The following is a 22,607-nucleotide window of genomic DNA, read 5'->3' on the forward strand; positions in this document are numbered from 1 at the left end:
ATTAATCAACTCTTTTAACATAACAAAGATAATTAAACTAACAGACTGTAGTGTATTCAAAGCACATACTTTGGGCCTGGTATCCACGACATACATATAGCGATTGGCTGGATTGGCTTTACTAATGGCTTGAAGCAAATGTTCATCCTCCAGGCACCTGGCACTGAATCCTGACAGTGGCTGACTACATCGACAAATGGCAGCCTAATTTTAAAAAGACAGAAAACAGATTATCCAAAGAGGTATGAAACGTGTTTTACAGTGCTTAAAAGAAAAAAAATGTTAAAATCAAATGTGCTATCTGTTTAAAAGTTGGCGGGACAATTAGAAGACAGTAACTTTGAAATCCTATTTGAATTAAAATACTACTCTCATATCTTGATATTAATTAAGTCTTCCCAATATTCTCTTCCAAGAAACTTAAATGCCTCCTTACCTAGTTGGATAAAAAAAATGTCTTAGGTCCTTAGGAGTCACATCTGGTTAATTTTCTATCACATAACCTACTAAGATACTTTCTGTGCCCTAGATTACAAGATAATTTCAACTGAAGTTCAAGTAAGAGATCAGTCAGTAAATGCAGAAAAAGATTTTTTTAAAATAGCAACCAACATTTAAACTTTTGCTTTCCAAACAGACCTCTACTTAGAAATCAGCAATCTTTGTATAAAAATTGAGACATAAAATGAAAAAAATGAGCTTCAATCCAAATTTGGGTTAAAATATAGTCAATCCAAAAAGGCAACAATATCTATAAGAAGTAGTGAATGTCAGATTAGATAGTCACTGTTTCAAGTTTTTAAAAAAGCCCTAGCTGGTATGACTCAGTAGATTGAACACCGGCCTACAAACCAAAAGGTCACTGGTCCGATTCCCATTCACGGCATGTGCCTGCGTTGCAGGCCAGTCCCCAGTTGGGGGCATGAGAGAGGGAACTAGTTGATGTCTCTCTCTCTCTTTCTCCCTGCCTTCCCATCTCTCTAAAACTAAATAAATAAAATCTTAAAAAAAAAAAAAACCTTTAAAAAAGTTTAAAAAAATTTAGTTTTAAAAAAGTTTAGTTTAAAAAAGTTTTAAAAAATTAGTTTTAAAAAAGTTTTAAAAACTTTTTATCCAATCTCATGATACCAAACCCAACTTAAACCTACCCAAGCATTTCAACTACAGTATCATTTAAAAAAAACAAAGTATACATAAATTCAGACGTTCACCTATTTTAAATTTACTCATATAAAAACACTCATAAAAATTTAATAAAAGAAAATGAGGGCTGCCTTATTACATTTTTTTAGACCTACTTCCTGATTTGTTCACTAAGGCATGGAATATCTACTTTTAGCCCAGATTTCCAATTAAAAACATATACAAACATGGGTGTGTCAAACAAAGGCCATAATCAGTCATAACTCCCTATGAGTTTGCTACAAAAATTAGATTAGAAACTTTTGTTTAAAGTTTTACTTAGTATCTCTGGCTCCCTTCTAAACCCCAACTTGAAGTTCTAATAAAGAAATTTACTATATAAAAACCAAAAGGTCAAAGAGAAAGGGAAAGGAGGGAAAAATAGAGTAAAGATGCCAATAAAATTTGAAAAAATTAAATCAGACTAACATGTAATAACCAATTTACCAGAGCAAAGAGGGCTGCCAAATCATTATTAGTCAATAAGAAGCAGGTATTTTAAGGAACAAAATCCCAGACAGGCTCAGGATTTGGTACCTCTGAAAGCCTGAGTGGGAGTATGATTAAAAACAATCAAATTGGCTGAATGACTAATAAGGACTAGTTAACAATCCCAGATCTTCCCTTACCCTGAAGAAAAAGTTTATTCTACGAAAAGGGTTAACCTGAAGACTCTGGGCAACAGGCCCAGCTGTGGTTGCACACCCTCCCCCTCAAAAAAACAGGAGGATTAAGTAAAGCCTACATAACAAAATGTGAGGTCTTCCTATCTCTCTCTTCCCACATCTGGACCCTGGCTAGACTTACCACACACACGTTGGGACAAAGGTTACAAGAGAAAGAAGAATCCAAAGATAGTAATCACTCATGCATACAAACTTCTACACAGCTTTGTAGTACCTTACTCTTAAATATGAGAGGCTGGGCAAAAATCAACTATTTGAAAGACATGAAAAATAAAAAACAAAATTAATGTAAAGAAAGAAACTGAGTGAAATGATAACTAATGTGGGGAGCACAAGAATTCTTGTTTAAAATCCCTAACATCTTCAGAGAACTAAGTCATCACATCTAAGAATAGAAAACTGTTTAAAAATTTCAGAAAACAGGAAATAATTCTTGAATTTTTAAAACACTATAGCAAAAAGGATCTAAGAGATGGTTGGAGGTGAAGCTCAGGAAATGACCCCTACCCCAAACCTTACAATGAGACTTACAGAAATGATCAAGTACAGGAGATGGAAAATCAAAGAGAGAATTAAGAAAAATGGAGGTTTATACTAGAAAGCCCACTTGTCTAGTAATACATACAAAAGTACCAAAAAAAAAATAATGAAAAAGTGGAAGTTATCAAAGAGGTAGAGAAGCAATTTCCCACAAGTGAGACCTGAGTTTCCAGATAGAATTTAAAACAACACATGAAGGCACATACCTGTGAAGTTCCAGAACACTCGGAAAAAGAGTCTAAAAGCTTCCAGAGAAGAAAAATCAGGTCACAAAAACCTTGGAGTCAGAAATGACATCCAAATTCTCAACATACCAGCTGCTGTGATACAGAAAAAGTGATTTGCCCTCTCTGTACCACAGTTCCCCCATTTGAAAGTGATAGGTAATTAGCAGAGCCCACCTTATAAAATTACTGTAAGGATTTCACATATATAAAGCTTTTAACATATAGTGCCTCCTGGCCTGTTACAGCCTACAAAGGTAACTTCACAGTAATGTGTAATCCCTGTTACAGCATCTCAGTATAAAGATGCCTCCTTCACCTCTTCATATTGCAAAATCTTTCCACTCTGAAGAGCTGACTATTAAAATGGGAACCTGAGAGATGTCCAGCCAAGATGGAGGCATAGGCAGATACACTTTGCCTCCTCACACAACCAAAAGAAGGACAACAACAAATTTAAAAACAAAAAACAACCTGACTGACAGAAAATTGAACTGTATAGAAGTCCGACAGCCAAGGAGTTAAAGAAGGAACACTCATCCAGACCAGTAGGAGGGGCAGAGATGGGCATCTGGGGAAGAGAGGACTCATGCAAGGCTGCAGCTGGAAGACTGGGGTGGACAAGGCAGTGACAGCGGACCAGGTAAGGTGACAGCTGGCAGACCAGGTGGTCCCACATTTGTGTGTGGATAAACCAAGAGGAACAACCGGGAAATGAGACAGACTGTGCAACCCAGGGGTTCAGCATGAGGAAATAAAGTCTCAAAAATTCTGGCTGTAAAAATCTGGGGGGGCTGCAGTGGGAGAAACTCCCAGCCTCATGGGAGAATTTGTTGGAGAGACCCACAAGGCTCTAGAATGTACACAAACCCACCCCACCAGGAATCAACACAAGAAGGGCCCAATTTGTTTGTAAGTAGCAAAGAAACTCACTGAAAGCTGGCAGAGAGCTGAGCAAGCAGCACTGTTCCCTCTCAGACCCCTCCCCCACAAACAGCAGGACAACACAGTACATGGGTTGCTCCGCCCTAAGAAATACCTAAGGCTCCATCCCTTACTATGTAACAGGTAAGCTAAGACAAAAAAATATGGCCCGAATGAAAAAACAGATCAGAGCTCCAGAAAAAATACAACTAAGTGAGGAAGAGATAGACGACCTATCAGATGCAGAGTTCAAAACTCTGCTGATCAGGATGCTCACAGAAATGGTTGAGTATGGTCACAACAGAGAAAGAGTGAAGGCTATGAAAAGTGAAATAAAGGAAAATGTACAGGGAAACAACAGTGATGGGAAGGAAACTGGGACTTAAATCAACCATGTGGACCAGAAGGAAGAAAGAAACATTCAACCAGAACAGACTGAAGAAACAAGAATTCGGAAAAAATGAGGATAAGCTTGGGAACCTCCAGGACAACTTAAACATTCCAATATCAGAATCATAGGAGTACTAGAAGAAGAGGAAGACCAAGATATTGAAAACTTGTCTGAACTAATAATGAAGGAGAACTTTCCCAGTCCGGCAAAGGAAATAAACATGCAAGTCCAGGAACCTTAGAGAGTCCCAAAGAAGTTGGACCCAAGGAACCACACACCAAGGCATATCATAATTACATTACCCAAGATTAGAGATAACGAGAGAATCTTAAAAGCAGCAAGAGAAAAGGAGACAGTTACTTACAAAGGAGTAGGACATAAGACTGTCAGCTGATTTTCAAAAGAAACCTTGCAGGCATGAAGGGGCTGAAAAGAAGCATTCAAAGTCATGAAAGGCAAGGACCTACATTGAAGATTACTCTATCCAGCAAAACTATCATTTAGAATGGAAGGGCAGATAAAGTGCTTCCCAGATAAGGTCAAGTTAAAGAAGTTCATCATCACCCAGCCCTTATTATATGAAATGTTCAAGGGACTTATCTAAGAAAAAGAAGATGATCAAAAATATGAACAATAAAGTGACAACAAACTCACAACTATCAACAACTGAAACTAAAAACAAAAACAAAGGAAACAACTAGAACAGGGATAGAATCACAGAAATGGAGATCACATGGAGGGTTATCAGCAGGAAGAAGAGGGGAAAATGGGAGAAAAGGTACAGGGAATAAAAAGCATAAATGGTAGGTACAAAATAGACAGGGGGAGGTTAAGAATAGTATGAGAAATGGAGCAGCCAAAGAACTTACACGTACGATCCATGGACATGAACTAAGTGGCAGGGAATACTGGTGGGAAGGGTGCTGCAGGGCAGAGGCAAATAAAGGGGAGGAAAAAAACAGGACAACTGTAATAGCATAATCAATAAAATATATTTAAAAATAAAATAAAATGGGAGCCTGACAGTGGACTGAGTGCAGAGCTGGGAACCCAAGGATCGCTGGTCCGATTCCCAATCAGGGCATAAGCCTGGGCTGGGGACTAAGTCCCCAGTGCAGGAGTGCAGAAGAGACAACCACAACATTAATGTTTATCTCCTTATCTTTTCCCCTCCTGTCTCTCTAAAAATAAATAAAAATTTTAAAAAGGTAAACAATTTAAAAAATAAAATAAAATGGGAACCTGAAATATCCTTGGTTCTCTCTCTTTTCTCAATAGTTGGCTTGTCAAAACTATCTATTTTCCCCCAATGCAAGCAGAATCAAGATAACCACAGGCAAGGAAGAGAACCTATCTAATCCCATTATTTTCAAGTCGCCACTTGAAAACTGGAAGGAAGGGAAGGAAGGGTGAGAAGTGGGAAGAAGGAAAGAAGGAAGGAAAGAGGGAAGGGAGGGAGGGAGAGAAGGAGGGCGGGAGGGAAGGAAGGAAGGAGGGAAAAGTGAAGGGAAAAGAAAGATGACAAGTACAAAAGCTTCTGTATTTCAGGGGCAGTTTTGTTTTAAAATAGCGAAAAGGTCATTAAGTGAAAAGCCAATACTTCTCTATCAGCAGTTTTATGACAATGACATCTTAATACAAAAATGAGCATTCTTTTGGATATTTAAGCTTGAAGACGGGTGATACTACTTTGGTAAAGTCAAAGGAAAGCTCCTACCTCCTTATTTTGATGATAGTAGGAAAGAACTGGAAATCTTCCCTTGCTCCGGAACTTAGAACTACCAACAATTATTGGTTTGCTTGCTATTCGGGGAACATAAAGTTCTCTTGGATAAGTTTCACAAATCTGTAAAAATCAAATAAAACATAACTGTTTCATCCAGTTAAAAACCATGAAATTGAAGAAAAAACAACCCAAGAGGTTGAAACACCTTGATAAAACTTTAAAACTTACTAATGTAAGAACAATACATAGCAATACAGAGACAAATTGCTACCATGACACTTCCTGACTCTCCGGTACTAACATTTTCTGAATCTCCCCAGAAGGTTGCTAAGTTACCTTGTATTCTCGGTTGGCATCAGACAATTGCCAGTTAGAATTTGGCACACCCATCCTCTTATATTCCTCAGCAAGGTCAATAAGCTGCCAACCTCGCAGTCGTTCTGAGTCATTTTGTTTGGGATTATAAGAGAATGCATAGAGATCCTCATATTTTGCTGTAGTATACAAAAATGCATAAATGTTAAAATGCAATTTATAAGACTCACTATATGATAAATAAAAGTATTTTCAGTTCTACCCTTCAATTTTTTCTTTAAACCCTACAAAGAGAGAGCTAGTATGTGAACATATTTAAAGTTACAATTTTCTCAGTTCTTTGATGCAAATGACTAAAATGGCCTAGGTCTTTGATGCAAATGACCTAAAGGCATAATATATCGATCTGAGATTCAATTTGCATCATCAGTAAAAGCTAGTGACTAATGCAGTTCAATTTATATAGTACTCTACTGTAATATTTCCTTTTAAAAGTAAAATTTTAAAGACAGACACTTCCTACCCACCACTTTTCCCAAATGAGATATAAAATAAAGACTAATGCTATAATGAAAAATTAGAGGTATAACATAGAACATGATATTGCCTATATGTTCCTATAGTACGATTTGGACCCAAAATGGCAATGGTTGCACAGAGGTCCAAAGAGCACTTACTTCTGAACAATGACAAGCCCCTGAAGTCACAGAACCATCCATACCATAAGATTTGACTTAACTTGGGACAATGAGATAAATGTTACTGGCCTTATGTGTTAGGAGACAAGAGTAAAAAAAATCTGCTACTAGACCACTGCATACTGGATGTCCAATAAAAAAAGTAGCACCCAGTAACTAATGTGCTTTGTCTCCCTGGAGAGAACTATGTAATTCAAGTTATATTGGGGAAGGAGGCCTCCAGATTCCTAAGACATAGTAGTGATAAGATTCTTCTTTAGGGCCTATATCGCTTTCATTCCTATCTCTACTAAAGTAGGATTCACCCTCTTTTTCCCTCTGCTCATCTCCCTTATGTTCTGCTCTAGTCAATTAGATGTATTAGTCCTACTGCTATCAGAGAAGCCTGACCTTCCTTAACTTCTCATTTAATGAATCAATTTCCAAGTCACATCCCTTAGCTGTGGGGTTCTTAAAAAAAAAAAAAAAAAGTCTATGTTACTGGCTATCAATAAACTGCTAAAACATTAATATAATCTACAGTTTCTTAAGTCTGTACTACAAATGCCTCATTTTGTCCTTATGATTACCCCTTCTTTGGAAACCATAATTACAACTCAGATCAGAAGTTTGTAACTACTTCTAGCTCAAATTTTTTAGACTAGAGTACACAAATACTCAAGAATAACAAAGTATAAAATAACAATAAAGAGATACTAAATAAAGTATCTCAGCTAGTTCTCCTCCAAATTGAGCAGTGGTCTCTAGTAACAGTACCTTGTTTTGACAGTTGTAGCAAAGAGTTGTAAATATCATGGCAATCTCTTTCTTTGGGAACAATGAAATGCACAATCCTGAAGTTCTTGCACTGAATCACAAGTGGGCATCCAGAAGTTGTCAAAGCCAGTTTCTCCACGGAGGCAATATGGTGGTGCAATATCTACACCAAGAAAAAACATTTGATCATCATTATAAAAAGCACTATTTCATTCTGTTCCACAGTTCATAAATATTAGAAATATCCTCTTCAAATAAAGTCTCAAATGTTATACACTACAGACTCAAACTTAAAAATTGTACATGGCAACGCCTGAGCCAGAAATGTGCCCTGATCACTCAAGGTCACACATTATCAAATCCCAAGAATTATATCCTCTAAATATCTCTGTAATCTGTCTACTTCTCTCCGTCTCCACTGTCACTGCCCTAGCTGAGACGTTCCCAATGTTTCTCACTTGAAGTATTGTAACTATCCTTCTAAAGGCTCTCTACAAAACTACTCTTGATATCCCCCAATCCGTTTCCTGCAAGGCAGACAAGTAATCATTGAAAACCCAATCTGAAAAAAAAAAAGGCAAAGCAATCTAGTCATTATTTGCCAATTCTCCTATTCAAGTACTAACCAGGCCTGACTCTGCTTAGCTTCTGAGATCAGATGAGAGCAGAAGCATTCAGGGGACGAGGACCCGACTTTCCCACTTCTCTAGCCTCATTTCAAGTCCCTCCCCCAACAACACTTAAGTTCTAGTGACAATAGTCTTTTGGCTCCTCAAATGAGCCATGCTCCTTTATACACAGTCTGAGTCGCTCCTACTAACTGGGATATTGTAACTCTACCTCTTCACCTAGGAACTCCCAGTATTATTTCTGACCTTTGCTTTAAACTCATCACTGAGAACTATGTATAGCCTGACAATCCCCATGGGCCTTCCCAAGTAAGTTAGGCCTCCTCCATTTTCTTATCAAATATCAACACACATTTTTCCTTTCATAGCACTTAGTACACGTGTAATTTGTTGTGTAGTAAAGGTCTGTTTCTCTAGCCAGATTTTAGGAACTTCGTAAGAAGCAAAACTATAGCTAAGATAAATGCTATATCCCCAGCACCTAACACATTACTTGGAACATTGTAATGATCCTCTTCAAATTAAAAAGACAAAAAAATTCAAATGATATATATTACACATTCAAACTTAACTTTGACCAAGCCAGAAATATAGATGTCATAGTTGATACCTTCTCCATCACAAATGCTTGCTGAATGAATGAACAGAATGTCCTACTATAAACTCAGTACTTGATAACATCTGAAACATAATTATCATTCTTAACCTGTTACCTATTATATTCTGTTTGCTACTAAAAAAGTTCTTTTTTTCTCAATAGCATTCCTACTTTTTAAAAATATTTATAGAAAACTTATCTGAAAAATAAAGATCTTAAAATCATGTTTTATCAAGTCTGATAAAACTCAAACATGACGAGAAATTGAATGATCTCAAATTAATCTAAAATTTTAACATAAATTCCAGTAAAAAAATTTAACCTGCTTTTGGGGTTTGTGTGTGTGTGTGTGTGTGTGTCAGTGGCAAGGTAAGAAATGGATGATTACTTATATTATACATATATTATATAATTATAATTTTATATGCAAATATTAACTTCCAAAATTAAGCATTAATTCTAAAGCTCACATGGAAGATTAAATGCATAATCAAGGAAAGCTTGAAAAAGAAGACTGATGAGAAGTCCTACGGCAATTAAAAGTATATATAACTCAGATAATTAACATACACTACACATACGTAACTTATACTTCTGGCTGATACTCAGCACTATTAACATTTACATTAGCAGACCTGTGCCAAGTTACTCAAAAAGATCTAACCGTAACATCTAAGTAGAGGATAAGGAAAAATAATCCACTGTAATATTATATCATTATTATGATTCCAATTAAGACCCAAAATTATTTTCAGGAAGAGAATGAAGAAGGGACCTGGCTCTGTCACTAACTAGTTATATGATCTTGAAAAAATAATCTATAAAATGAAAAAAAAGTAAGGCCCATTCTAGATCTAAATGTTCATTCTTATGGATCTAGTATACTAAACAGACTTCATTCAGGAAAGATGTACAGGATGATACCAATAAGAAAGCATTTTAAAGATAAGAATAGGAGAGAAAAGAACTACATAGATATCTTTTAGCTGCACCCAAAACTACGTTCCCAGCTTCTGAAAGAACAGCTATATGGGAAACTTTCACTTGTACTCTAGGAGACAGATGCTGTACACAGAAGATATTAAGTGGGCAGGCAAAGGAAGGTTAGACAGGGTGGATGAGAACAGACTAATGGTTTTGGAAGGCTGTGCTAGGTGAAACTCCTGGGCAAACACTGGATGAGGAAGAGACCCGGAGCCTCCAGGGGAATACAACTTCTCCAAAATCAACATCTCAGTTAGGTATCCTAACTTAATGCAATCACTTATCAATTGGATGGCCTTCTTGGGGAAATTAAGAGTTTAAGAAAAGAGAGATAACAAGACTTATTAAAAAGCTGTAGTCAATAGCCCTGGCTGGTGTGGCTACAGCTTCTCACACTTCAGAGGACCATAGTACTGTGCTCCACCAAGGGAACTAACACTCTTCCCTTCCCCACATCAGTTCCAGATTGTTGGGGGGCAATGGGGGAAGGTTCTGGGCCACAGAGGCCTGTCAGTCTAACTAGGGGCTGTGCACCCATCCAAAGCCCATGAAAATTTCAGAAGCTGGTTGGTCATTTTGAAAAGGCATCTGGTCCATACTAAGGACAAGCTAATATAATACCAGGGGAACAAAGAATCAATCTCAATATATCTATCTCTCTCTCTCTCTCCCCCCACCCCCCCCCCACCACTCCCCCAGTGATATACTTGCACCATTTGTTTGTGTGCTCTCTTGCCCAGGGACATTCAACCACGTGGGTCTAGCAACTACTGGAACCCACAGAAGATGGTGTGGGTTCTCTCTCTCTCTGGCCCTGCACTCGCCCCATGCGCTTGTGTGTCCTCTCTCTGCAGCCATGCGGCCTTAGCAACCACTCGGCCCATGGCCATGGGAACTCCATATGCTCGCTCCAGGAAGGAGCCTGAATACCACTTCTTAGTAATGGACGGCAGCTGGAAACGCACGCTAAGCTAGCCAGATGCTGGAGCAAATTGTACGTTGACGTGAAGCAGAAAATCTGGACACTGGCTTTTACTCTTGCCTTGCTGAAGACAAGGCTGGACTTTCTCCATGGGAGGATGGACAGAGATGAGAAACTGGAAACCAAGGGGGCAGCTTCTATTTCCACTTGCAACACCACAATCTACCATGCACAGGTCCTTGGAATTCTTTCCTCGCGATCCTGTGCAAGAGCCTAATTCCACCACCAACAAAAAGGTAACTTCTTTATAATCAGCAAATTTAAATCACATATACACATCTACCAGACAGGCAAAAAGTTTAAAGTTGACAATATCAATAATGCTGAGAATAGTGAACAATGTATCACACTCTACTGAGAATAGGTTGAAACAATCATTTTGGAGAGGTAACATACTCAGTAAGGTTGAATATGCACTTATCTAAGTAATTTTACTCCCAGGTAAGTATCTCAGACAAATTCTGGCACAGTGTACACATGAAAAAACATATACAAAATGTCCATTACTTCCCTGTTTGTACTAGCAATAAACAAACAAACAAACAAACACCCTAATGGCAAAATATTATGGAATATGACATTTGAACTGTCAATATGTACTTACATTGTTTTGATTTTTAAAAAGTAAAAAGAACATATAGGTCTTTTATAATTCATTTTATATTCATGTATGTAAAAAGAGCCTGGAATTCTACAAAAAAATTTCCATGTTCCATATTTTATCAGTTTTATTAAAAGGGAAGGTAAAAGTGATTTAGGTGACTGAAAATTTTTTGAGATGGGTTACTGTAGGGTAGGTGGAGGCAGTCTGGCTTCCTCACCCAGGTGTCTGGGTAACCAAGGGAAGCAGTGCTCCCATAGGCTGGGAGGGGCCTGATAACCAGTGTTCTCATAGCCTTGAGACTGGGTCCGATAAATAGTTCCCGTAACATAAAGTAAGCTCACATGCGCAGAATGATGTTACAATTATATTATGTTACATAATGTTCTGGCAGTTTTCCAGCTTTGTTCCCCTCTAGTACTTAAACAAGTAGGGACTTCTCACTAGTTAGAGACACATGCAAGGGGACAGGTGCCACGATGGGGAGCAAGAGCCACGATGTGTGACATGCAGGGAGACTCGTAGGTTGCTGCATGTATGGCTCACCCACCCCTTAATAAAGGCATGCCAGACATCCCAACGGCTCTGTGAATATTATTCTGTCTGCATGAATACCATGGACCTGTCCAGCCTTGAATGGTTGCAACACCGTTACCAATGATTAAAAATGTTTTACACATTCAAAATAAAACACAACAAGAGGCTAAGACCATTATTATAATTCTGGTAAACAGTACAACAGAGGTCCACCTTACCCAGGTTTCTTTCTGATGAGAGTCTATAAATAATAGATGTGTGGCTGTAAGATACAGTGTTCCTGTTAATGACTTGTTACTGGTACTGAATCGGTCAAGTAATTTCACTTGCTCAACCTAAAAAGGAAAAAGATGTTACCTGTCATTTCAAAAGTAGTATAAATTCTTTTTCCATTACCCTAGGATTTAGGTGCACATTTTCAAATTTTTCCTCCTCCTGTTCAAAAACATGAATTTATTAAATGTTGAATGTTCAATTTCTCATGTCCTGGAAAACATGTAAACCACAAACAATATAGGTACTATTTATAGTTACAAATATAAACGAGAGAAGAACCCTGGAAATAAGTATTAACACACATATTAAGGGGCACAGGAAGGAGGGGTGTGGTATAAATAAGCAAAAATGTTTTTCGTATCTAAGAGTCAAAATGTTTTACTTAGAGCTGGCAGGTCAAATAATAAATATTTAAGGTTGTCACGTAGAATCATGGAAGTAAATTACCATAAAAATTCAATCAGGAAACAGTTAAATTACTGCAGAGACCAACTTATTCTCCTCACCACTCCACCCAGAACACTGTCTTTTATCCAGCTCTGTGCACTTACTCATACTGTTCTCCCTTCACGTAACGGTCTCTTCTGCTTTGCTAAGTACTAAGCATTCTGCAGGGCTCACTGATGTCCTGTCCCCTAACAGGAATCCTTCTCAGGAAATTAATTAAGTAATGTCTTAGCTTCTCATTTCTTCATGGCTCTGAATTCCTCGGCACAGGTCAGGTCATATGCCGCTTCTGCGTCCGTAGTAGCTGAGCCAGTGAGGTACACAGTGCATTTTTATTAACAGTAAACACAAGCAAGTGTGTGCAAGGCTGCTACTGAAGAGTGTGATTAAAGTTGGCCAGGGGAGAAAAAGAAAAAATAAAATAAAATAAAATAAAAAAGAGAAGATAAAGTTGGCCAGGGATCTGCAGGAGACTATTGTTTTGAAAAAAAAAAAAAAAAAACAAAACCCCAGCATTTATTACTATCTATTCTAATGGGGGGGGGAGTAAAATAACCATTACCAAGTTAAAAATATCAATCCACAACTATATCAGTAGGTTGTAGATAGTTCTTTAAATTGTATGTCTTCAAAATCAGAAAGCTAACCATTATCTCATTTACTCTATACTTTCTCCCCACATATATAGCTCAGGGCAAAAGTAGATTTACAGTTGTTCATATGGAAAACACTACAATAATTAATAACTAACAATAGAGAATGAACTCTGTATTTCACGTACTCACTACTGTAAACCTACTTTTGCCCCACCCTGTATTTTCTTTCCCCTTACAAACATTGAAGATTAAATTCCATTTTGAAATTGTAATTTCCAAAAGAATCAACAACTACCATTTAAAAGACTATTGGTGCTCCCCCAGCTAAGAAATTTAATTTCAGAGAGTTTTTTTAAACTTAAAATAGCACCTGTTCAAGTCAATGAAAATTTAAATGTAAAATTAAAATGTTTGTTTTTGAAGAAAAAAGTTCATCCTGACCATAACTTGAGGACTGTTCATTACCTTGGTAAATGCAAAATTATATCCAAATCAAGAAAATATAATAGAAAACCATTACATGACCACTTCAATATGGCAATTACTATATGGATGTGGCAGATAATAAAATTAACCTGAAATTATCCCAAAACATTTAGCTAATACTTAAACTGAATTTCTGAGAAAATAACAGTGATTATTCAATTTCTTGCTGCAAATACTAAGATAATTGTTTTAAAAAGAAATTTTTTTTTTTGCTAAAATCATCAGCATACAAATTTCAAACTAAAGACTCAGCCTATTTCTAAACACCAACTGCTGCTTCATATTTCCCTTTTTCACTAAGAACCTGAACATACCTTACATATGTTACTATGGATTTTCCTGTTTCCTTGGAAAAGTTTTTAAGTCAGGTATTTAGGAAGCATCTACACGTCTTTCCAGGTCACAAGCACTGAGGCACAACAGAAACAGTGTTAGGATCCTTGAATTATAGGTATCGCCAAGGCAAAAAAGGAATTGGGGAGTGGGGAAAGGGTTATGGAGAAAAAAAAAAAAGACCAAACCAAGAAGAAAATGGGGCAGGAAGAAAAGAATTGGGGGGGGTGTGGTCATTATGGTGAGGATGGGAAATGCCAATACATTACTTTAAGGGCCAGTTGGTTGAATTATTGCCCAATAGGGGCCTGCCCTAAAAGTATCCTAATGGTCTACACAAGAAGTTCAGATTTCAGCTGGTTACAAAGCAGAAAAAATCACACACAGAGAATCACATTTGGAAAACTCAGACACTTGTCTACCCATAAGAGGGAAAAGTGGCCTCTGGGACAATATGGGACCAATGGCCTTCCTCAAAATGCTGTGAACAACAGCTGTACTTACTCGGCAACTACATGACAATGGCTACTGAAGCAGAAAGTGCGTTGTCAAGATTCTCTAGCCAGGCACCCATTCGAGACTCTTAGAATCATTTTTACACACTCACGCACTGACATCTTGCCAATAATTACCTATCAAAAAGAAAAAGCATCAAGTTGCCTTCCTGAAGTGGGAAGTAAGCATCAAAATGGCAGAGATTTTTATTTTTTTGTTCACGTATCCCCAGTTCCTACAACAGCATCTTCTGAATAAACTGCCAAGTGAAACAGATCATAAATCCAGGGGCACTTTACTCACCTCCACCCTGCTTTGCTTTCCTGCAGTGCTAGACACAGCTGACATTCCATGAATGGCTTCCTACCTCACACAGTAAAATTTAAGATTTCATATTACCTTTCAAGGCTCTATCCTCACAGTGGGGATCCAACCTGCAGCCACTGAGCTGCACGCAGCTCAGAATAGCTATAAATGTGGCCCAACACAAAATCATAAATTTACTTAAACATTATGAGATTTTTTGTGATTACATGTCGCAATATATTTAATGTGTGGTTCAAGTCAACTCTTCTTCTTTCACTGTGGTGCAGAGACACCAAAAAGTTGGACAGCCCTGCATAGTAACTTGAACGTGTCCTCAACTGTAATCTTCTACTATGCTCTCTCCTTTACTCACTCTCTCTGCTCTAGCCACACTAGTCGTCTTGCTGGTTCTTACCAACCAGGCATGCCCAGCATAGGGTTTTTGCTCTTGCTGTCCCCTCTGCTGGGACTCTCCCTATCATCTCTCCCACCCACATAAAGATGGCTCACTCCCTCACCTCTTTCAGGTCTGTACTCAAGTGTCACTATCTCTGTGAGGACTTCCCTACCATATTTCCAACTCTCCTCCCCCACCCCACCCTGGCACTTTCCACAGCATTTACCACCATCTACCATATTATATATTTGACTTACTAATTTTGCTGATTGTTATATCTTCCCCAACTAGAAAATAAGTTTTATAAAGGCAGGGATTTTTATCTGATTTAATGACTGCCATCTCCCCAGTACCTAGAACAGTGCTGCCCCATGAAAAAGGAGGGTGCAGAGAAGGGAACAGAAGAGAAGGGCGAAAATAAGGAGAGGGTAGAGCAAGAGGAAGCAAAGAAGGAAATTAGGCAGGGAAGACTGCTCCCTTCCCATCTGTGATTCACCACTTTCCATTTTATCCTGAATATTCTTTCTCTGGCTCTTCTTACTCTGCTTGCCCCCTTTTAAGTATTCCCAGGCCTCTAACCTTCACACTCTTCTCTACAGAGCATATGTCTTCTTGCATAAACTTATCCACAATAGGCAATTTCAATGATTACCTAAAATCAATGACAAGTCCCAAATCTATAGACCCTCACAATCAGCTACCGACTAGACATCCTACCACCTGAGCTCCTCTCACCCATCCTCTCCTTCCCATTCCTACTCACACTGACGTACCTCCCTACTCTAATCTCTTGATTAGATAATTACTCTGTGAGGCAGGAGAGTGTAATGTTTAAGAGAACACAGCTGGCATCCTAAAGACCAGGATTCAGGTTCCCAGCTCCACCTCTTCCTTAGTTATTTCATTTAATCTCTGCAAGTTTTGGTTTTCTCACCTGTATATTGGGATAATATTAGTAAAAGTCAAGATGACTTAACTATTTTGTGGGGAAAGCATTCAGGTGATCCTCAAAATCTACTGGCTCATATTTCAAACACAATTAAAATATCATTTTCTCTTTATTCTTCATCCATTCTTAGTTTCGTACCTCCTTCACTCTTTGTAACAGGAAACATACCTGTGTACATACAGGTATGATCTCACATTCTAATGACATAAAGGGATATAGCAAGCTAAGACAAATTAGGCATTGCTTTTGGAATGACTCAATTTGAGCACTAATGGGGTCAAATTTTCATGCAACATTCCATTCTTTAACAAACTCTAGAAAGCTGTCTTTCACATAGAGGTCAGGAAGACATTCTTCCATTTCATTCTGTAAAGCTACATTCACAAATAGCACAGATTTCGACATCAATACATCATGTCAGCCAAAAGACGAGAGCCTGGCAGGGCAAGAAGACTACATAAAGAACAACTGTCTCTGCATATTTCCCATTGTTTCTTGGCAATACTATCTCATTACGGCAAAGTTAGCACTCAAAGTGATAGGTAGTAGCTACATTGTTCTTAAGCATAGCTTGAAAGTGCGCTTTGAAAATGTCAAATTCGGACTTGGCATCTTTACTGATGCTATACAGTTAATAAAAACCAAATGTGACCAAAACAGGATGGTATATCTATTCTTGAATTCTAGAACAATAAAGCCCATTTAATTAGTATTCAGTTAAAATATTTTATCTCATAAATTTCTGGTAAGCAAAAACAAAACAAAATAAAAAATAACCACAAACAAGACAATAAACAATGCCACATAAATATCATTTACTTATGTCAAGAAGTTTGAGGAAGACAAAGCTCTTAGAATTATTCTTAGGATTTATTTCTGAATTAATATTAATACATTTTTACAATTATATTAAAATTAGAGAGTCAATGGAAAAGACATTACATAGTCTTTGGAGTTAGACAAATCTCGGGTTAAGTCTTGACTCTTCGGCTCACAAGCTAATTGGGCAGATTATTTCCATTCTCTAAACCCATTTCCTCATTTGTAAATAGAAACAATGTACCCAACTGGTGGTATTTAGAGATTAGTGATAATTTTGTACAAATTACCATATCTGTGAAATTGTAAATATTGTGAAATGACATCATATAATTCACTACATTGACATATAATTACTACTTTTCAAGTACAGTTGACCCTTGAACAACATGGGTTCGAACTGTGTGGATCCACTTATACGTGGATTTTTTTTTTCAATAAACACCTATGCTGTTTTCCCTCCATGGTTAATAGTTCACAGATGCAGAGGGCCAACTGTATGCATCAATTTATGCCATTTTATATCCACAGATTTTGGTATCCATGGGGAGGGCAGGGGTTAGAATCAATCCCCCTTGGATACCAAGAATAGCTAAGTTTGGGGGGAGTCAAAAGTTATACACAGATTTTCAACTGCACAAGGGTCAGCACCCCTAACCCTGGCATTGTTCAAGGGTCAACTGTGCAGCTGTCTGAACAACACAGAAAGAATCACTAGTTACACAGCACTACTTCACAGTCAATTCTTGATCACAGTGACTCAACTACAGAGAGTTCAAAACAGCTAAATAAATGGAAAGCAATTCATTTGTAGTTTGAAATACAATGATTTCAGCAGCAAGTTAACTATGTCCAGGTGAAGGCTATGCATAATAGAAACAAAAAGTTGGCTATGTTCAAATCAATCTTTGTAACATAAGTTATGAAGTTATTCTTGTAAGTTACAACTTAAGAAATTCAGGTCAGTAGAATGTCAACAATTATCAGTGTGTCTTGTGAGGCCCACGTCTGTGTAACTAGTGTCTGTGCAGTGCCTGGCACATAACAGGCACCTAGCAAACACTGGTTTCACGGCACTCTACACATAGCCACTTAGGATAATTCCAGGGTAGCAGTGCTCCAATGCTAGAAAAATAATTGAAAGTTGTTGGGGACCGCCCTGCCTGGTCTCAGGAAACTGTAACCCCCCGTGACTTAGGCTGAGTGAGAGACCTCTGGACCAGGAGCCACTAAGAAGACAAAACTTATTTCCCTGGCATGAACGCTGCCTGTTCTGTGCCTGACCTCCTAAGCTTGATCAGTTAGCCAATGACGGGTAAGATTTCCCATGGGGGGAATCACCTAAGACAGGTATGATCACATGGAGGCTTCTGGGAAGAGACTCAGGGCTGCAGAAATGAAGGGGTGATGAACATCAACCCCTGCCCCCTTGGCTTTGTCAAAGCCTGAGCCCTTGTTCTTAGAAGTGAGTAATCCAAGTCTCCTGGCTGCCTTTGTCTCCTCTGTTAACTCAGGCCTGCGGAAACAGCAGGGGGCGGTGCAGCCCAGACCAGAAACAGCGGACCCCCGGGGTAATCAGGCCTGGGACATAGAATATGCAAGATTCTGTGAAATCTGTTTGCTGGAGGATGTTATTAGATTAGAATTTGAAGGCACAGACAGGAAACCAAAACTGCCCTTTGAGCCCTGTTACTCCCTTCAAATGTTAAAACTCCAATCTCTGCCCAGAATCACAGCGGGGGTTCTGTCTGCACCTTTGTAAGTCACCTACTTCTTTTGATCTTTTCTGCCAGACTGTGAATCCACAAACTAAGTCTGTATTCTCAATAAAAATCTGCTTGGGAATGGAGACGGGGTGCTCCCCACTAGAAAGAGTGGCCATTCAGTTCCTACTTCCCCACAGGACCTAGTTCTCTCTGTGTATGTTTTTCTTGTGTGTCGACGAGCCATCTGCAGCATTCCGTGCTCACTGCAGGCTGGTGAGTGCGTGTCAGAAAGTAATAAAGGAGCACACTTGAGAAGTCATTTTAATAGAATGTTAGTCAGAAATCCTTTAGTCCTTAAAAAGTCATCAACGTCCAATAAATCAGTAAGAAAAAGTAGATACAATCCAATAGGAAATGAGGAAAGATTCTAAGGAAGTAATTTATAGAGGTAAAAATATAAAAACTGTTTAATCTCACTATTAATTGGAGAAATGCAAATGACATTGTTTTCACCTTTGAGGTAGGTTTCTTAACATAAAATGATGGCAAAAATAAAAGGAAATGGCTGTTCTTATGTCAGGATCCAGCCGCCTGGAAGGAGATTGAGGAGAATCTATAAATGACAGTTCCAGGTCCCTTGACAAGGCCCTTCCATTTTCTGCACCAGCTCAAGAGAAACATGGACATATGTGTACAAAGTTACATATGTAGCAGTATTTGTGGCCACATTATTTGTACCACTAAAGCTTCACAATAACCTTAATGTTTTTAAATAGGGAAATTATTAAACATACTATGACACATCCATATTATAGAAAACAATGACATGTATGTATTTACACAATACTTACATGGAAAGCTCTGTAAGATATATTAGTAAGGGAAGAAAGCAATTTGTAGACAGTATGTACAATAAATTCCATATATGTAAAAAAGTTTAAATGAAAATATTATATAATTTTATAGGTACATATATGCATGTAAATATGTACATAAAATATAAAATGTGTGCACATATAATTGATAACAACAATTTACCTCTGGAAAGAGAATGGGAAATGGGAGGTGGCAAGAAGAGACTTCAGCATTATTTGCAATATTTGAATTATTATTAACAGAATATATACACATAATACTTGAATAAAAGGTTAAAGTGCCTAAATTCAGCAAACAAATTCAAATAGTAGATTAAGTAGAAAGACAGTTAATTACTTGTTAGATGATAACACTGCCACCCAGAATACCCAAAAGCATTGGTAGCTCACTTGGTTGGAGCATCGTCCGGACGTAGCACAGTTGTGGGTTTGATCCCTAGTGGGGGACGTGCAAGCCAGCCAATGAATGCATAAGTATGCGGAGCGGCAGATCGATGTTTCTCTCTCTCTCAAATAAATAAATAAATTTTATAGCAGAAAAAAAGTCATGAAAGAACCTTAACTAAAACACCAACCTGGACCCACTGTGTAAAAGTAAGACTAAGTCAGAAAATTAATTAAAGTCCTATCAACTGGTAGTTAAAGAGGTACACTTGACCAGTGATTCACCAGCAATAAACTTAAGGAAATGATAAGAGCTACAATTATACAAATAAAAACAAAGACAAACATTCATCATAAATATAAAAGTGGAAAGGCTTAAATAAACCAAAGGATCCTAGATTTTCCAACTTTCTATTCACTCTTACCAGCCACCTAGAAATAGGGCTGCTTCTAACTGATTAAACTCGGTTCACTTTTACTCTTTTGTTGTTGTGTGCTGTAGCAAGGATGATGAAAAATGCAACCATGAGGTTCAGTCTGCTACAGAAGGAAGTCATGTGCACACAGCTACTACATATACACATCTGGGACCTTGAAACCAGAAGAACCTGATCTGATGCCTACTCTAGTTCTTCTTTCCACATCTACATCTTCTACTAGTTTGGTTATTTACTTACTCATCCTTTTATTTTCAAACATAAAGTGCCAGCCACTTGAATTTTAGAGTTACTTTACCTTTCTTCTCTTAAAAAAAAAGATTTTTTAAAAGGGGTTAGTACTAAACTCTTCAATTTTATTAGATATAGTATGTGCAATGTTAAAAACGACCTCTAATAAAAAAATCCATATACACTTTATTTTTAAAGAGAGAATTTACAGGTTTTTAATGTTTTTTCTTAATTTTTTTAAAAAGATTTTTATTTATTTACTTTTAGAGAAGGGAAGGAGAAACATCAATGTGTGGCTGCCTCTCACACACCCCCTACTGGGGACCTGGCCTGCAACCCAAGTATGTGCCCTGACTGGGAATCGAACTGGAGACCTTTTTGTTTGCAGGCTGGCACTCAATCCACTAAGCCACATCCGCCAGGGCTTTTAAGACTTTATTCTTCTGCTTTTAGAGAGAAGGGAAGGGAGGGGAAAAAAAGAGGGAGAGAAACATCCATGTCTGAGGTGTATACACCAATGGGTTTACCTCCAGCACGCCCCTAACCTGGGAACCTGGCCCGCAGCCCAGGTATGTGCCCTGACCGGGAATCAAATCTGCGACCCCTCGGTTTGCAGGCCGGCACGCAATCCACTGAGCCACACCAGCCAGAGCTCCATGTACACTTTAAAAAGGTTTGTGAAACATTTTAATGACCGCTCAGATTCTCCATGGAACAAATGAAGATGACGAATGTCTGCTAAACAGTGATTCTAGGATGAGCAGCAATCATCTGGTTTCAGCAAAATGCAGTAAAGATTCCCAGTGGGTCGTCCCCTTCCCAGCGATCCTCAAATCATGTTCTTCAATTCTTCTGGTCTCTTTATTTTACCCCTCTCAAAGTTGAAATCTAACTTAAATGGTGGTAAAGTAATTTGATAATATTTTGATGTTATTTCCATCAGTTTTAACATTTGTTATGGAATCACAAGCATACCTTTTACGCACCAAAATTAAGCATGGAATTTAGTAAGCTCAGCTGAATAACAATTTTATCAAATACTTTAAAATATAGAATAATATTTTTACCTTCTCCGTAACTCCTCTGCTGAGCTGACTCTAAAGACAATCATGTTTGAGCACAGAGACGGAAACACCAAATCTAAAAGACTGGAGCCCAAGACCAGAAGGTGGGGAGGAGCCGAGTGCTGATCTCAGTTGCTCCAAAACTTGCATCAAGAATCTGTGAGACGCGGGGCAATTAACCGTAAATAAGGAAAAGCTTACAGAGCATCGAAATGTTCACTTGTAGACCATCAACTTTCCAGTCTGAGACAGAGAAAGGCTGAGAGGCCCCGCAGCTAAACAGCCCCAATTTTGGCAAAGAAAAAGCTAAGAGGGCGGCGACAGATCACCGCACCCAACGCCTTGGACTAACAAGTGAGGCTGCACTTCCGAGGGTACAGGAGGCCTCGGTAACACCCCCGTGGCCCAAGCTGCTTCTGCCGCACCCCCCGCCACAGTCAAGGCCGGGACCCTCGAACCGTAGCCAGGCCCCGCCCGACCGGTCCTCAGCCTTCCTCTGACCAGCCGAGCTCTGCCCGTCTCCAGCCTCCTCCTGGTCTCAGACCCAGGCCAGCGGCAAACGCATCACCGAGCCCGCCTACCTTGGTCGTACGGATGTGCTCCATCCCGATGAGAGTCGGCCGGCAGCCGCCTCACCGGCGTCTCACGAAGCCGGGGAACCAGGGCGGGGACAGCAACCCAAACCCAGCAGGAACAAGCTCTTCTGGTGAGGGCCACCGACAGTCAGCCCGCCCCCAGCTAAACCGACTGCGCAGGCGCAGCGGTCTGCGCCGTCTCCTAGAAACACTTCCCCAAACCGAGGGGCGGGAGAAAGGGCGTGGGCGGGTGGGCCAGAGCCTAGGCGGAAGGAGAGAAGCTTCTTAGTCCTTGGGGACTTCGCCAGTCCTACAGTGCCCCCTGCCTGCGGAGGACTCACCAAACCCCCGACAGAAGGCGATCGAGCAGCTCTCAGACCAGAAACAGGAGTGTGAATGGCTCCGGTGAGGATTTTGCTATGCATGAAACCCATAGAAGTGCCATGGAGAGAGAATTC

General features: G+C 38.9%; 1 protein-coding gene across 1 annotated transcript in view; it reads right to left on the reverse strand.

Moving 5' to 3' along the window:
* Nucleotides 1-22,337, reverse strand: part of MTMR6 (myotubularin related protein 6) — a 38,666-nt gene extending 16,329 nt beyond the window's left edge. The window contains exons 1-6 of the mRNA XM_045844838.1: nt 22,156-22,337; nt 11,992-12,108; nt 7,443-7,605; nt 6,010-6,167; nt 5,665-5,793; nt 70-204 (exon numbers count right to left, since the gene is read on the reverse strand). Of these exons, the coding sequence (XP_045700794.1) occupies nt 70-204; nt 5,665-5,793; nt 6,010-6,167; nt 7,443-7,605; nt 11,992-12,108; nt 22,156-22,179 (726 nt within the window). The 5' untranslated portion in view covers nt 22,180-22,337. The remainder of the gene's footprint in view (nt 1-69; nt 205-5,664; nt 5,794-6,009; nt 6,168-7,442; nt 7,606-11,991; nt 12,109-22,155) is intronic.
* Nucleotides 22,338-22,607: the final 270 nt, after the last annotated feature.

Source organism: Phyllostomus hastatus, unplaced genomic scaffold (assembly GCF_019186645.2).
Source record: "Phyllostomus hastatus isolate PE091 unplaced genomic scaffold, TTU_PhHast_1.1 phas_contig_41, whole genome shotgun sequence".
NCBI classification, from domain to species: Eukaryota; Metazoa; Chordata; class Mammalia; order Chiroptera; family Phyllostomidae; genus Phyllostomus; species Phyllostomus hastatus.